Source organism: Coregonus lavaretus (genome assembly GCF_964263955.1).
Source record: "Coregonus lavaretus genome assembly, chromosome: 2".
Classification (NCBI taxonomy): domain Eukaryota; kingdom Metazoa; phylum Chordata; class Actinopteri; order Salmoniformes; family Salmonidae; genus Coregonus; species Coregonus lavaretus.
This window is the reverse complement of record NC_139989.1, coordinates 50539503-50552228: the sequence shown is the minus strand read 5'-3', so window position 1 is coordinate 50552228 and position 12726 is coordinate 50539503. Positions and strand designations below refer to the sequence as shown.

The 12726-nt window shown below is 45.6% G+C and overlaps 1 protein-coding gene across 1 annotated transcript in view; it reads right to left on the bottom strand.

Moving 5' to 3' along the window:
- The window catches only part of LOC311150116 (voltage-dependent calcium channel gamma-2 subunit), a gene marked incomplete at both ends in the record, with an annotated part of 55371 nt that overhangs the window by 14656 nt on the left and 27989 nt on the right, over positions 1-12726 (bottom strand). The window contains one exon of the mRNA XM_084187406.1: positions 6109-6192. Coding sequence (XP_084043532.1) covers positions 6109-6192 — 84 coding nt within the window. The remainder of the gene's footprint in view (positions 1-6108; positions 6193-12726) is intronic.

Below are 12726 nucleotides of genomic sequence, written 5' to 3'. Positions count from 1 at the left end.
AGAGTAGATATTAAAGCTACAGTATGAAACCCACCTCTCTCTGAACCTGTCCCAATGTGGTCCACTGTGCCCTCATGACCTCACCCTGCCCTACCATCACAGATGAGAACACTAAGAGTCACTAAGGTAGGGGGCTCACTTTGTCACTAAAGTAGTACAGAGGTACAACTCCAGACCAAAAAGACATGCTGTTCACAGACGGGTGTGCGGGGAGAGAGAGGGAGAGAGAGAGAAAGAGAGAGAGTGATAGAGGCCTGACCTATATAGGAAGGAGGCTGAAATATTTATGGATGTGAGTGTCCTAATTGGCAAGCAACTGGGAGCACTGCGGCCCTCTCGTCCAATCACAGAGCAGGAAGCGGTTAAAACACATGCACACACACACACACACACACACACACACATGGGTGCATGGTCTGAGGTCCGCAGTGTCGCCTCGCCCCTGCGCCCCTGTCAAGGCCAGTGACTTAGGGCACCTCGTTAAGGCCCAGCTTCGTTAGGGATGACTCGGCTTCGTTAAGGCTTCAGCATCGTTAGAATCATTACCAGAGCTGTTATCATAACCGTCCTCTCTGGCACATACGGACGGGCACAATCGCTCAGAGAGCTAAGTCAAACACAGCCTAATTGGCTAGGCTTAATCTCCAGGACTGGCAGTAACATGCACTGCTCCACTCTCCTCTCCTCTCAGAGTGGGCTTCAATTACTGTCTGTCCTGATAGAGACCAGGAGATGAACAGAATCTGACTCCAGTTCAGTTGGGCATCACTGGGTGGGGGAAGGGAGGGGTCAAATGTCTGGAGCATTGTTAAACAGGCGTGGGGCCGAGGCACCGGTCATGACATGGAAATGTGTGCTGATCAATTGGATCAAAGCATTGATCCACCCAATGGGTTGTTTGTGGTAAAATTACATTTTCCATGTCCTATATTTTGAGTGAGAACTGTTCAGGGGAAAAATTAGGGGACCTTGCAGCACTTTTTGAATGTACTAGGTCAATATACAGAGGTAGTGCTAGTTTAACATTTTTGTTTGAAACTCTCAATACTGTGTTGAAACTGTGTATTATTCTATGAAAATAAACAAAACCCATAATTTGGATTTGAGCATTGTACACTTCAAAGTCTCACAGTCGCAGTAATCTTGTGACATGCAGGAGACATGTTTTGATCCAAGTCAGTCCCAAGAAACAAAATTAAATAGGGAGTGGAAAGGCTATCCTTAGAAGGCCTATGACAGGGCTAATCAACTACAGTATGTTCTTACAGTGGCTTGCGAATGTATTCACCCCCTTGGCATTTTTCCTATTTTGTTGCTTTACAACCTGGAATTAAAATGGATTTTTTGGGGGTTTGTATCATTTGATTTACACATCATGCCTACCACTTTGAAAATGCAAAATATATTTTATTGTGAAACAAACAAGAAATAAGACAAAAAAACAGAAAACTTGAGCGTGCATAACTATTCACCCCCCCAAACTCTCTTGTGGTATGTCTCTATAAGCTGGGCACATCTAGACACTGGGATTTTTGCCCATTCTTCAAGGCAAAACTGCTCCAGCTCCTTCAAGTTGGATGGGTTCCGCTGGTGTACAGCTTAAAGTGGTCCTATGGACAGATACTCCAATCTCCGCTGTGGAGCTTTGCAGCTCCTTCAGGGTTATCTTTGGTCTCTTTGTTGCCTCTCTGATTAATGCCCTCCTTGCCTGATCCGTGAGTTTTGGTGGGCGGCCTTCTCTTGGCAGATTTGTTGTGGTGCCATATTCTTTCCATTTTTTAATAATGGATTTAATGGTGCTCCGTGGGATGTTCAAAGTTTCCTATATTTTTTTATAACCCAACCCTGATCTGTACTTCTCCACAACTTTGTCCCTGACCTGTTTGGAGAGCTCCTTGGTCTTCATGGTGCCGCTTGCTTGGTGGTGCCCCTTGCTTAGTGGTGTTGCAGACTCTGTGGCCTTTCAGAGCAGGTGTATATACAGTGGGGAGAAGAAGTATTTGATACACTGCCGATTTTGCAGGTTTTCCTACTTACAAAGCATGTAGAGGTCTGTAATTTTTATCATAGGTACACTTCAACTGTGAGAGAAGGAATCTAAAACAAAAATCCAGAAAATCACATTGTATGATTTTTAAGTAATTCATTAGCATTTTATTGCACGACATAAGTATTTGATACATCAGAAAAGCAGAACTTAATATTTAGTACAGAAACCTTTGTTTGCAATTACAGAGATCATACGTTTCCTGTAGGTCTTGACCAGGTTTGCACACACTGCAGCAGGGATTTTGGCCCACTCCTCCATACAGACCTTCTCCAGATCCTTCAGGTTTCGGGGCTGTCGCTGGGCAATACGGACTTTCAGCTCCCTCCAAAGATTTTCTATTGGGTTCAGGTCTGGAGACTGGCTAGGCCACTCCAGGACCTTAAGATGCTTCTTATGGAGCCACTCCTTAGTGGCCCTGGCTGTGTGTTTCGGGTCGTTGTCATGCTGGAAGACCCAGCCACAACCCATCTTCAATGCTCTTACTGAGGGAAGGAGGTTGTTGGCCAAGATCTCGCGATACATGGCCCCATCCATCCTCCCCTCAATACGGTGCAGTCGTCCTGTCCCCTTTGCAGAAAAGCATCCCCAAAGAATGATGTTTCCACCTCCATGCTTCACGGTTGGGATGGTGTTCTTGGGGTTGTACTCATCCTTCTTCTTCCTCCAAACACGGCGAGTGGAGTTTAGACCAAAAAGCTCTATTTTTGTCTCATCAGACCACATGACCTTCTCCCATTCCTCCTCTGGATCATCCAGATGGTCATTGGCAAACTTCAGACGGGCCTGGACATGCACTGGCTTGAGCAGGGGGACCTTGCGTGCGCTGCAGGATTTTAATCCATGACGGTGTAGTGTGTTACTGAACCCTGGCAAGACGGAGCTGCTCTTCCTCCCCGGGAAGGACTGCCCGTTCCATGATCTCGCCATCACGGTAGACAACTCCGCTGTGTCCTCCTCCCAGAGTGCGAAGAGCCTAGGCGTGACCCTGGACAACACCCTGTCGTTCTCCGCCAACATCAAGGCGGTGACCCGCTCCTGCAGGTTCATGCTCTACAACATTCGGAGAGTGCGACCCTGCCTTACACAGGAAGCGGCGCAGGTCCTGGTCCAGGCACTTGTCATCTCCCGTCTGGACTACTGCAACTCGCTGTTGGCTGGGCTCCCTGCCTGTGCCATTAAACCCCTACAACTCATCCAGAATGCCGCAGCCCGTCTGGTGTTCAACCTTCCCAAGTTCTCTCACGTCACCCCCCTCCTCCGCACACTCCACTGGCTTCCAATTGAAGCTCGCATCCGCTACAAGACCATGGTGCTTGCCTTTGGAGCAGTGAGGGGAACGGCACCCCTGTACCTTCAGGCTCTGATCAGTCCCTACACCCAAACGAGGACATTGCGTTCATCCACCTCTGGCCTGCTGGCTCCCCTTCCTCTGCGGAAGCACAGCTCCCCCTCAGCCCAGTCAAAACTGTTCGCTGCTCTGGCACCCCAATGGTGGAACAAGCTCCCTCACGACGCCAGGACAGCGGAGTCACTCACCACCTTCCGGAGACATTTGAAACCCCACCTCTTTAAGGAATACCTGGGATAGGCTAAAGTATTCCTTCTAACCCCCCCCCCCCCCCCCCAAATTGTAAAGTGGTTATCCCACTGGCTATAGGGTGAACGCACCAATTTGTGAGTCGCTCTGGCTAAGAGCGTCTGCTAAATGACGTTAATGTGCCCTTGAGCAAGGCACTTAACCCTAATTGCTCCTGTAAGTCGCTCTGGTTAAGAGCGTCTGCTAAATGACTAAAATGTAAATGTAAATGTATGTTACTAATGGTTTTCTTTGAGACTGTGGTCCCAGCTCTCTTCAGGTCATTGACCAGGTCCTGCCGTGTAGTTCTGGGCTGATCCCTCACCTTCCTCATGATCATTGATGCCCCACGAGGTGAGATCTTGCATGGAGCCCCAGACTGAGTCATCTTGAACTTCTTCCATTTTCTAATAATTGTGCCAACAGTTGTTGCCTTCTCACCAAGCTACTTGCCTATTGTCCTGTAGCCCATCCCAGCCTTGTGCAGGTCTACAATTTTATCCCTGATGTCCTTACACAGCTCTCTGGTCTTGGCCATTGTGGAGAGGTTGGAGTCTGTTTGATTGAGTGTGTGGACAGGTGTCTTTTATACAGGTAACGAGTTCAAACAGGTGCAGTTAATACAGGTAATGAGTGGAGAACAGGAGGGCTTCTTAAAGAAAAACTAACAGGTCTGTGAGAGCCGGAATTCTTACTGGTTGGTAGGTGATCAAATACTTATGTCATGCAATAAAATGCAAATTAATTACTTAAAAATCATACAATGTGATTTTTGTTTTAGATTCCGTCTCTCACAGTTGAAGTGTACCTATGTTACAAATTACAGACCTCTACATGCTTTGTAAGTAGGAAAACCTGCAAAATCGGCAGTGTATCAAATAGTTGTTCTCCCCACTGTATACTGAGATCATGTGGCACTTACATTGCACACAGGTGGACTTTATTTACTAATTATGTGACTTCTGAAGGTAATTGGTTGCACCAGATGTTATTTAGGGGCTTCATAGCAAAGGGGGTGAATACATATGCACACACCACTTTTCCGTTATTTATTTTTTATAATTTTTTGAAAAGTAATTTTTTTTCATTTCACTTCACCAATTTGGACTATTTTGTGTATGTCCATTACATGAAATCCAAATAAAAATCCATTTAAATTACAGGTTGTAATGCAACAAAATAGGAAAAACGCCAAGGGGGATGAATACTTTTGCAAGGCTCTGTATTGGGGCCAAATTGCAGTTTTTGTGACACTCCCTTCTAACGCGGCCTGTGATCATCATAGAGGGAAACAGAAGGCAGGTCCATGTTCCAGAGAGTCTTAGCTTTCGGGAATGGGGTCATAATAGCTTATAGCCAAAACGGTTCAAATGCTAGAGCCAAAGTCTAAGGAAGAAAATAAATCCAACATGCCACATTGGCTTCAGAAACCGCCAGAAGCTTCTGTTTATCACAGTGAGCGTTTCATTCTATCTGTTCTCCTCTACTTTTCCTTGCTGGCAAAGTACCAGGATGTTGTCTCTGGTTTTGAATCTGAATTTAGAGAACTCAATTTGAAAACTTCTGAATGCATCTGAGAAGTTGAATATATACAACTTTTATATACTTGAAATGATAGTTTGTAAACTTGATACACAGACAATGAATGCAATATCTACCATATTGAAACTGAATATATAAATATATAATTTTTATATTTAATTACGTGTAAATTGAATTTTAAAACTGAATGCAATATTCACTCAATTCAGTTTCAAATCATGAAATACAAGTTCAATTTATGAATTCAATTATTCAATTTGTGCATTACAAATTCAAAAATATTACATTACAAATTCAATATCCTAATACAAATTCAAAATTATGGAATTAAAATACAATTTCTGTTGGCATTGAAATCACTCCATAGTAATCATGTAATTTTAGGATTAGTGCAGCAGCTTGTTTGACACTAATTTCCATGTCTTGCTATCAGTGAGGAAAAGAGAGGAGAAATCAATGCACGTTACGTTACACATGGCAGGCAGTAAAACAACCATGAGAGGAGAGGTGCTTGGCAGAGTTCAGACCAGACAGACAGGCACTCACTAAATGCAGGATACAGTTTAGATATATCTAAAATAACGCACAGGCCCACCAGAAATACTGTCACTGTATTAACTGTCAGGGGCTGGGTGGGGAAAGTGGGCCAGTGTTAGAATGGGCTCAGGTATTAAATATGAACAAATGTCAGTTGAAGTAAGAGGATGCGTTGTTAGCAGATTTCTGTATCACGGTCACCTGACTGAAGGTTACCTCATATTAAATACGACCCTCTCTTAACGAGATTAGAAAGTACACAGTTCTACATTTATGTAGTATTTACATGATTCACTACAATACAGTATCAAATGCACAGAAGGGATGCCCAGACCACACTATCACTTGAGGCTCACTGGTTCTTCTGTACTGTAAAAGTGAAAGCCAAAGAGAGGAGACTCACGTAAGAAGTACTCAGAGGGGTCCGCTTCGTAGTCCGTGTCCTCAGGAAAGTGATCTATCTGTTTACACATCCCTTTAAAGTTCCCTGGAGGAGAAACAAGAGAGAAAACACACGGGGTCAGAAAAGCTCACAGAGGAAAAATAATAATAGAATCAGGTGAAACGCCATAATAACACACAGTGTGACATGAGTTAGTTCAAACCCATGTAGTTATGAGTGTAGAGGTAACTGCCAAAATAAAGGAACCACCAACATAACATAACAACATAAAGAAAGATGGCGCCGTTCTGGATAGTGAGCTCGTGAGATCCACAGGAAGAGTTGAATAGAACAGAGGAATTATTTTGGATACGACACAGCACTTGAGTGAAGGTATTGTATGCCTGCAGGAAGGAAGGGATGGTGAGATGCAGGAGGAGGTCAAGTGATGGAGGGAGGGAGGGATGGATGGATGTGTATTTTGGGGATACCTGAAGCACGGCTGGCGGAATGGAGGAGGATGTGGATCCTGTTCCGGTGTGTGAAACATATGGGCCAGTGATTTGTTTGTGTGGGCAGCAGAGAGATTAATATATAATGAGTGATAGGCTCCTGGACATTTACAGTGAGGGAAAAAGTATTTGATCCCCTACTGATTTTGTACGTTTGCCCATTGACAAAGAAATGATCAGTCTATAATTTTAATGGTAGGTTTATTTGAACAGTGAGAGACAGAATAACAACAAAAAAATCCAGAAAAACGCATGTCAAAAATGTTATAAATTGATTTGCATTTTAATTAGGGAAATAAGTATTTGACCCCCTCTCAATCAGAAAGATTTCTGGCTCCCAGGTGTCTTTAATACAGGTAACGAGCTGAGATTAGGAGCACACTCTTAAAGGGAGTGCTCCTAATCTCAGCTTGTTACCTGTATAAAAGACACCTGTCCACAGAAGCAATCAATCAATCAGATTGGCTGGAGGCTGGAATGGGCTACAAGACCATCGCCAAGCAGCTTGGTGAAAAGGTGACAACAGTTGGTGCGATTATTCGCAAATGGAAGAAACACAAAAGAACTGTCAATCTCCCTCGGCCTGCAGCTCCGTGCAAGAGCTCACCTCGTGGAGTTGCAATGATCATGAGAATGGTGAGGAATCAGCCCAGAACTACACGGAGGATCTTGTCAATGATCTCAAGGCAGCTGGGACCATAGTCACCAAGAAAACAATTAGTAACACACTACGCCGTGAAGGACTGAAATCCTGCAGCGCCCGCAAGGTCCCTCTGCTCAAGAAAGCACATATACATGCCCGTCTGAAGTTTGCCAATGAACATCTGAATGATTCAGAGTAGAACTGGGTGAAAGTGTTGTGGTCAGATGAGACCAAAATGGAGCTCTTTGGCATCAACTCAACTCGCCGTGTTTGGAGGAGGAGGAATGCTGCCTATGACCCCAAGAACACCATCCCCACCGTCAAACATGGAGGTGGAAACATTATGCTTTGGGGGTGTTTTTCTGCTAAGGGGACAGGACAACTTCACCGCATCAAAGGGACGATGGACGGGGCCATGTATCGTCAAATCTTGGGTGAGAACCTCCTTCCCTTAGATAAGAACTGTACACATGTCTTTCATACCTATACACCATTCTTGTGTGTGTTCAATAAAAAATATTTGAACAAGAACCTCCTTCCCTCAGCCAGGGCATTGAAAATGGGTTGTGGATGGGTATTCCAGCATGACAATGACCCAAAATACACGGCCAAGGCAACAAAGGAGTGGCTCAAGAAGAAGCACATTAAGGTCCTGGAGTGGCCTAGCCAGTCTCCAGACCTTAATCCCATAGAAAATCTGTGGAGGGAGCTGAAGGTTCGAGTTGCCAAACGTCAGCCTCGAAACCTTAATGACAAAATCCCTCCTGAGATGTGTGCAAACCTGGTGGCCAACTACAAGAAACGTCTGACCTCTGTGATTGCCAACAAGGGTTTTGCCGCCAAGTACTAAGTAATGTTTTGCAGAGGTGTCAAATACTTATTTCCCTCATTAAAATGCAAATCAATTTATAACATTTTTGACATGCGTTTTTCTGGATTTTTTTGTTGTTATTCTGTCTCTCACTGTTCAAATAAACCTACCATTAACATTATAGACTGATCATGTCTTTGTCAGTGGGCAAACGTACAAAATCAGCAGGGGATCAAATACTTAATTCCCTCACTGTACCTCTATCAGTCCAGTATCCCTGCACATTGTAAATATGGTACTGGAACTGTATATACATTTTTTACATTTTAGTCATTTAGCAGACGCTCTTATCCAGAGCATCTTACAGTTAGTGAGTGCATACATTTTTTTTTCTTTCATACTGGTCCCCCGTGGGAATCGAACCCACAACCCTGGCGTTGCAAGTGCCATGCTCTGCCAACTGAGCTACACGGGACTAGTATATAGTATGCTTACTTACTTTATGGTGTTCTTCTTATTTCTTATTTTTATATCTTGTGTGTTTTTGTTCCACTTGGTTATTTTTAGTATTACATTGTTATTGATTACTGCATTGTTGGGGTTAGAGCTTGCAAGAAAGACATTTCTCTGTACTTGTGCACGTGACATTAAAACTTGAAATTTAATAGGGCGTTGGGCCATCATTAGCCAGAACAGCTTCAATACACCTGGGCATAGATTCTACAAGTGTCTGGAACTCTATTTGAGGGATGCGACACCATTCTTCCACAAGAAATTCCATAATTTGGTGTTTTGTTGATTGGTGGTGGAAAACACTGTCTCAGGCACCGCTCCAGAATCTCCCATAAGTGTTCAATTGGGTTGAGATCTGGTGACTGAGACAGCCATGGTATAATTAAGCAATAAGGCCCGAAGGGGTGTGGTATATGGCCAATATCCCATGGCTAAGGGCTGTTCTTAAGCACGACACAACGCGGAGTGTCTGGACACACCCCTTAGCCATGGTATATTGGCCATATATCACAAACCCCAGAAGTGCCTTATTGCTATTATAAACTGGTTATCAACGTAATTAGAGCAGTAAAAATCACTGTTTTGTCATACCCGAGGAATACGGTCTGACAGACCACGGCTGTCATTAATCAGCATTCAGGGATCGAACCACCCAGTTTATAATATGGTTTACATCATTTTAATTTTCATGCTCATCAAACCATTCAGTGACCGCTCTTGCCCTGTGGAGTTGGGCATTGTCATCCTATGGGGGCATAGCCATGGTAGCCAAAATAATGGCCTGCCCAGCATTTTTATACATGACCCTAAGCATGATGGGATGTTAATTGCTTAATTAACTCTGGAACTACACCTATGTGGAAGCACCTGCTTTCAATATACTTTGCATCCATCATTTACTCAAGTGTTTCCATTATTTTGGCAGTTACCTGTATGCAGGGGCGCAACTTTCACTGGGGATGGGGGACATGTCCCCCCCACATTCTGAAATTGCATTTTTGTCCCCCCCCCCCCAGTTTTATCATTGGAATGTGATACAAAACGTGGCAATGGTGTGCTTTAGGACCATGCGGACACCTCCGAGCGGTCGGGTAGGCTGTTTGGTGTGTTTATCGGACTGGATAATAATATGTCCCACCTACTTCTAAAACCAAAGTTGCGCCCCTCCCTGTATGTATGTATGTAAATGTAACACACAGCGATGTTAGGAAACATGATGATGAAACTCCACAGAGGAGTGGGCGCTCTGCCCTTCTCATAAGCAACAGGGACTCTAATGGATCTCCCTAGCCCAGGCAGCACATGCCCTGGTCTTGGCGGTCATGCGAGTCTGAGGTTGCTAGTCAGAATGGAGGCCTCTCCGGCAGCAGGTGGCGGCTTGTAAACAAGAGTGGCACAGCTGGTGAGACCTGGAGCGGCTCCAACTGCTGTGCAATGGGAACATCATATCCTAATGCTCATTCATTTGGCTGACGCCTCAGTGCCCAGGCAGCCAAGCCACTCGCTCTGCCCTTCCAGGAAGCAGCCTGCCTGGCCTGTCCTTCTTCCCACTTCCTCCCTCTTTTCTCTCTACCTCCATCCCTCCATTCCTCCATGCTGTGGTACCACAGAAGGTCCATCCGTGATGGGGTCACTCAAGATCACACGGCGAAGGAATCACCCCATAAAGCGGTCATTAATGCGCCCCTGCTGCCGAGGAGGAAGCAGACGAGGAGGAAGCAGACGCCGGGGCATGTGATTGTGCCAGATTACCGTCTCATTTACTTCTTCATCTCCTTCTCCCTCCAGTGTCCGTCTAATTAGGTGAACAGGTGTTTGTTAGCTGGGCGCCAGGTGTTGCCGAGGAGAAGTTGGTGGGAAGGCAGGATGGGCGCCGCGGGTGGGGCTGGGTGGGGCGCTGGTTTTGTGAATGGACCCCATGTACGGAGGACGGACCCCCGGTGAGAACCGCTCGGATATGAGAGAGACTGGTGTCTGAGGGGAGAGCTATCAAACAGACCTACCACTGCTCTTCCTCCTGTGCACAGTGTGTGTGGTAGGTCTCACAGAAGGCTGAGGGGAGACAGTGTCTGATACACAGAGGTAACTGCCTGTTAACTGTCTGAGGGTAGTTAAGGTTTCATCAGAGGAGAGTTTGTTGTGATTGTTCCAATGTCATTGAGTTTTGACCGAGCGGTTGGCAGAGGCCATGCTAGGCTGGAGTTGGGCTGCAGCAGAGGAGTGTGGGAACCTCGGTGTGAAACACACACTAATCCTTCCTCGGTGGACAGAGTCCAGTGCTGACGGTGTGTGTCCACTCCTCTCTCTCACCTTCCCCAGCTCTGGCCCATAATCAAAAAGCACTCATTGATTTCCATCAACAAGCTCTGTGGCAATTAACAAGAGACAGGGAGGAATATATGGGAAAGAGGGAGAGGAAGGGCAATGAACAGAGAGAAGGTTGAAGTCCAGAAGAGAGCGGGATAGATCTGTTTCGATTGTCACACTTTCATCATTGTTGGATCAAGATTTGCACCTTGCAAAAAAACTCATAGGCCTACAAAGCACACCAAATTCAGTGTGCGACTCTTAACACCACTGACACCACAGTACAGCCACTGAGCCTCCACAATAAATAACATCTATCAAGAAGTGGGTCAAATGCAATGAAGGAGAAAAAGAAGGAGTATCTATTTCAATAAGAATACGACTGTTTATGTGTAGTTCCACAGCACACTCCCAATGGAGTTGTTGGAACAAAACTTGTAACATTGAGAACACAGCATCCACCCACAGTGCACCACTGTCTTTGTCTTATCAACAGCTAAGATCACAGAGTGGGAGTATGGTATAGTTTGCAGCTGGCTGTCCCGTCCACAGTTGTGTCATTTGTTGGCTGTCCCGTCCACAGTTGTGTCATTTGTTCAAGCAGCTGCGGAAAGTAGCCTATTGGGGGAACCACTTCAATTAGTGCGCTGAAAGATTTATGTGACACTTAACCACTCCAAACGGTTCTTTTCTTGTAAGACATGTAAACTCAGCACGCTGGTAAATATTTTATACTGGCATTTTCATTTTTTGGAAACCTCCCTTACAAAAGTGTGTGACCGGGGGAAGGGTGGAGGTAAGGGAGAGGGGGAGAGAAGGGAGGAGGAGGGCGGGGGGGAGAGGGGGAGGCCCATCTGGCAGGGGACCCACAAATGGATGTCAGGGTGTTAACGGAGACTCAGGTGTCTGGTGGGTCACGACATCTTCATTCAGCGTTTACAGACAGGCCATAGTATCCACTATGTTACCTCTATCTGAGGGTTGCTCACTATAGCAAGCTGTAGTACTACGATAGCATCACGTCAGGTCATACCCAGCCCCCTTGAAGGTGCATGGTGTTAAAAAGCAATCGAGGCAGTGTAAGTATAGCAAGGCTTCTAGCTGGGCGTATAAGTCTTGTGTTAATCATTTCTAAAGCACTTACCATTAAGAACAGAGCCAGGCCATGGGGCTCTCCTGCAGTGACCGACCCATTGGGTCCCATCATCTGGCTCCATACTAGGGGTCAGCGCTGGACTTCCTCAATCACCCTAACGACCACTGGCCACCATGCCCCCTACTGTGGGGATGAGCTATGGCCTAACCCCTAGGTCCTCTCCTGTCTCTCCTGTCCCACACTGTCATAAAGCGCTTCATTACTAGAGCAGACCAGGGTGAGACAGATCCATTCAGGAGAGGAGAGGAGGAAGAAGGGAGGTGGACAAGGTCAAGTGAGTGGCTGGTGGGTGGGTGTAGATTTACAATCGCCCATCCCACAGAGGCTCCCAGTCTGCTCAGCCCCTGGATTTTCCGGTCGATGTTCCCACATTTTCTGTTCCCTAGAGACGGCTGTATGTCTCCAAGGTTGTGTCGTCATGGGGAGATTCCAGTGATGAGGCTCTGATTTGTAAATTGGCCTCTGCTCTGGTAAGTTCTACTCTATTGACATGACCTTCATGTTGGGATCAACATTCTGGATAGAATTCCTCACATTGAAATCAATAGTATTTAATTTGAAACATTCTAAGGTCGGTGTTAACTGTTTAAGAATCACTCAGAGGTACTTTTTCCAACGCTATTGAAGCCACAAACACAACCCCTGCTGACCAGCCTTCTGGTTATCTCCTCAAGCTAGAGTGAGAAAAGTTACATTT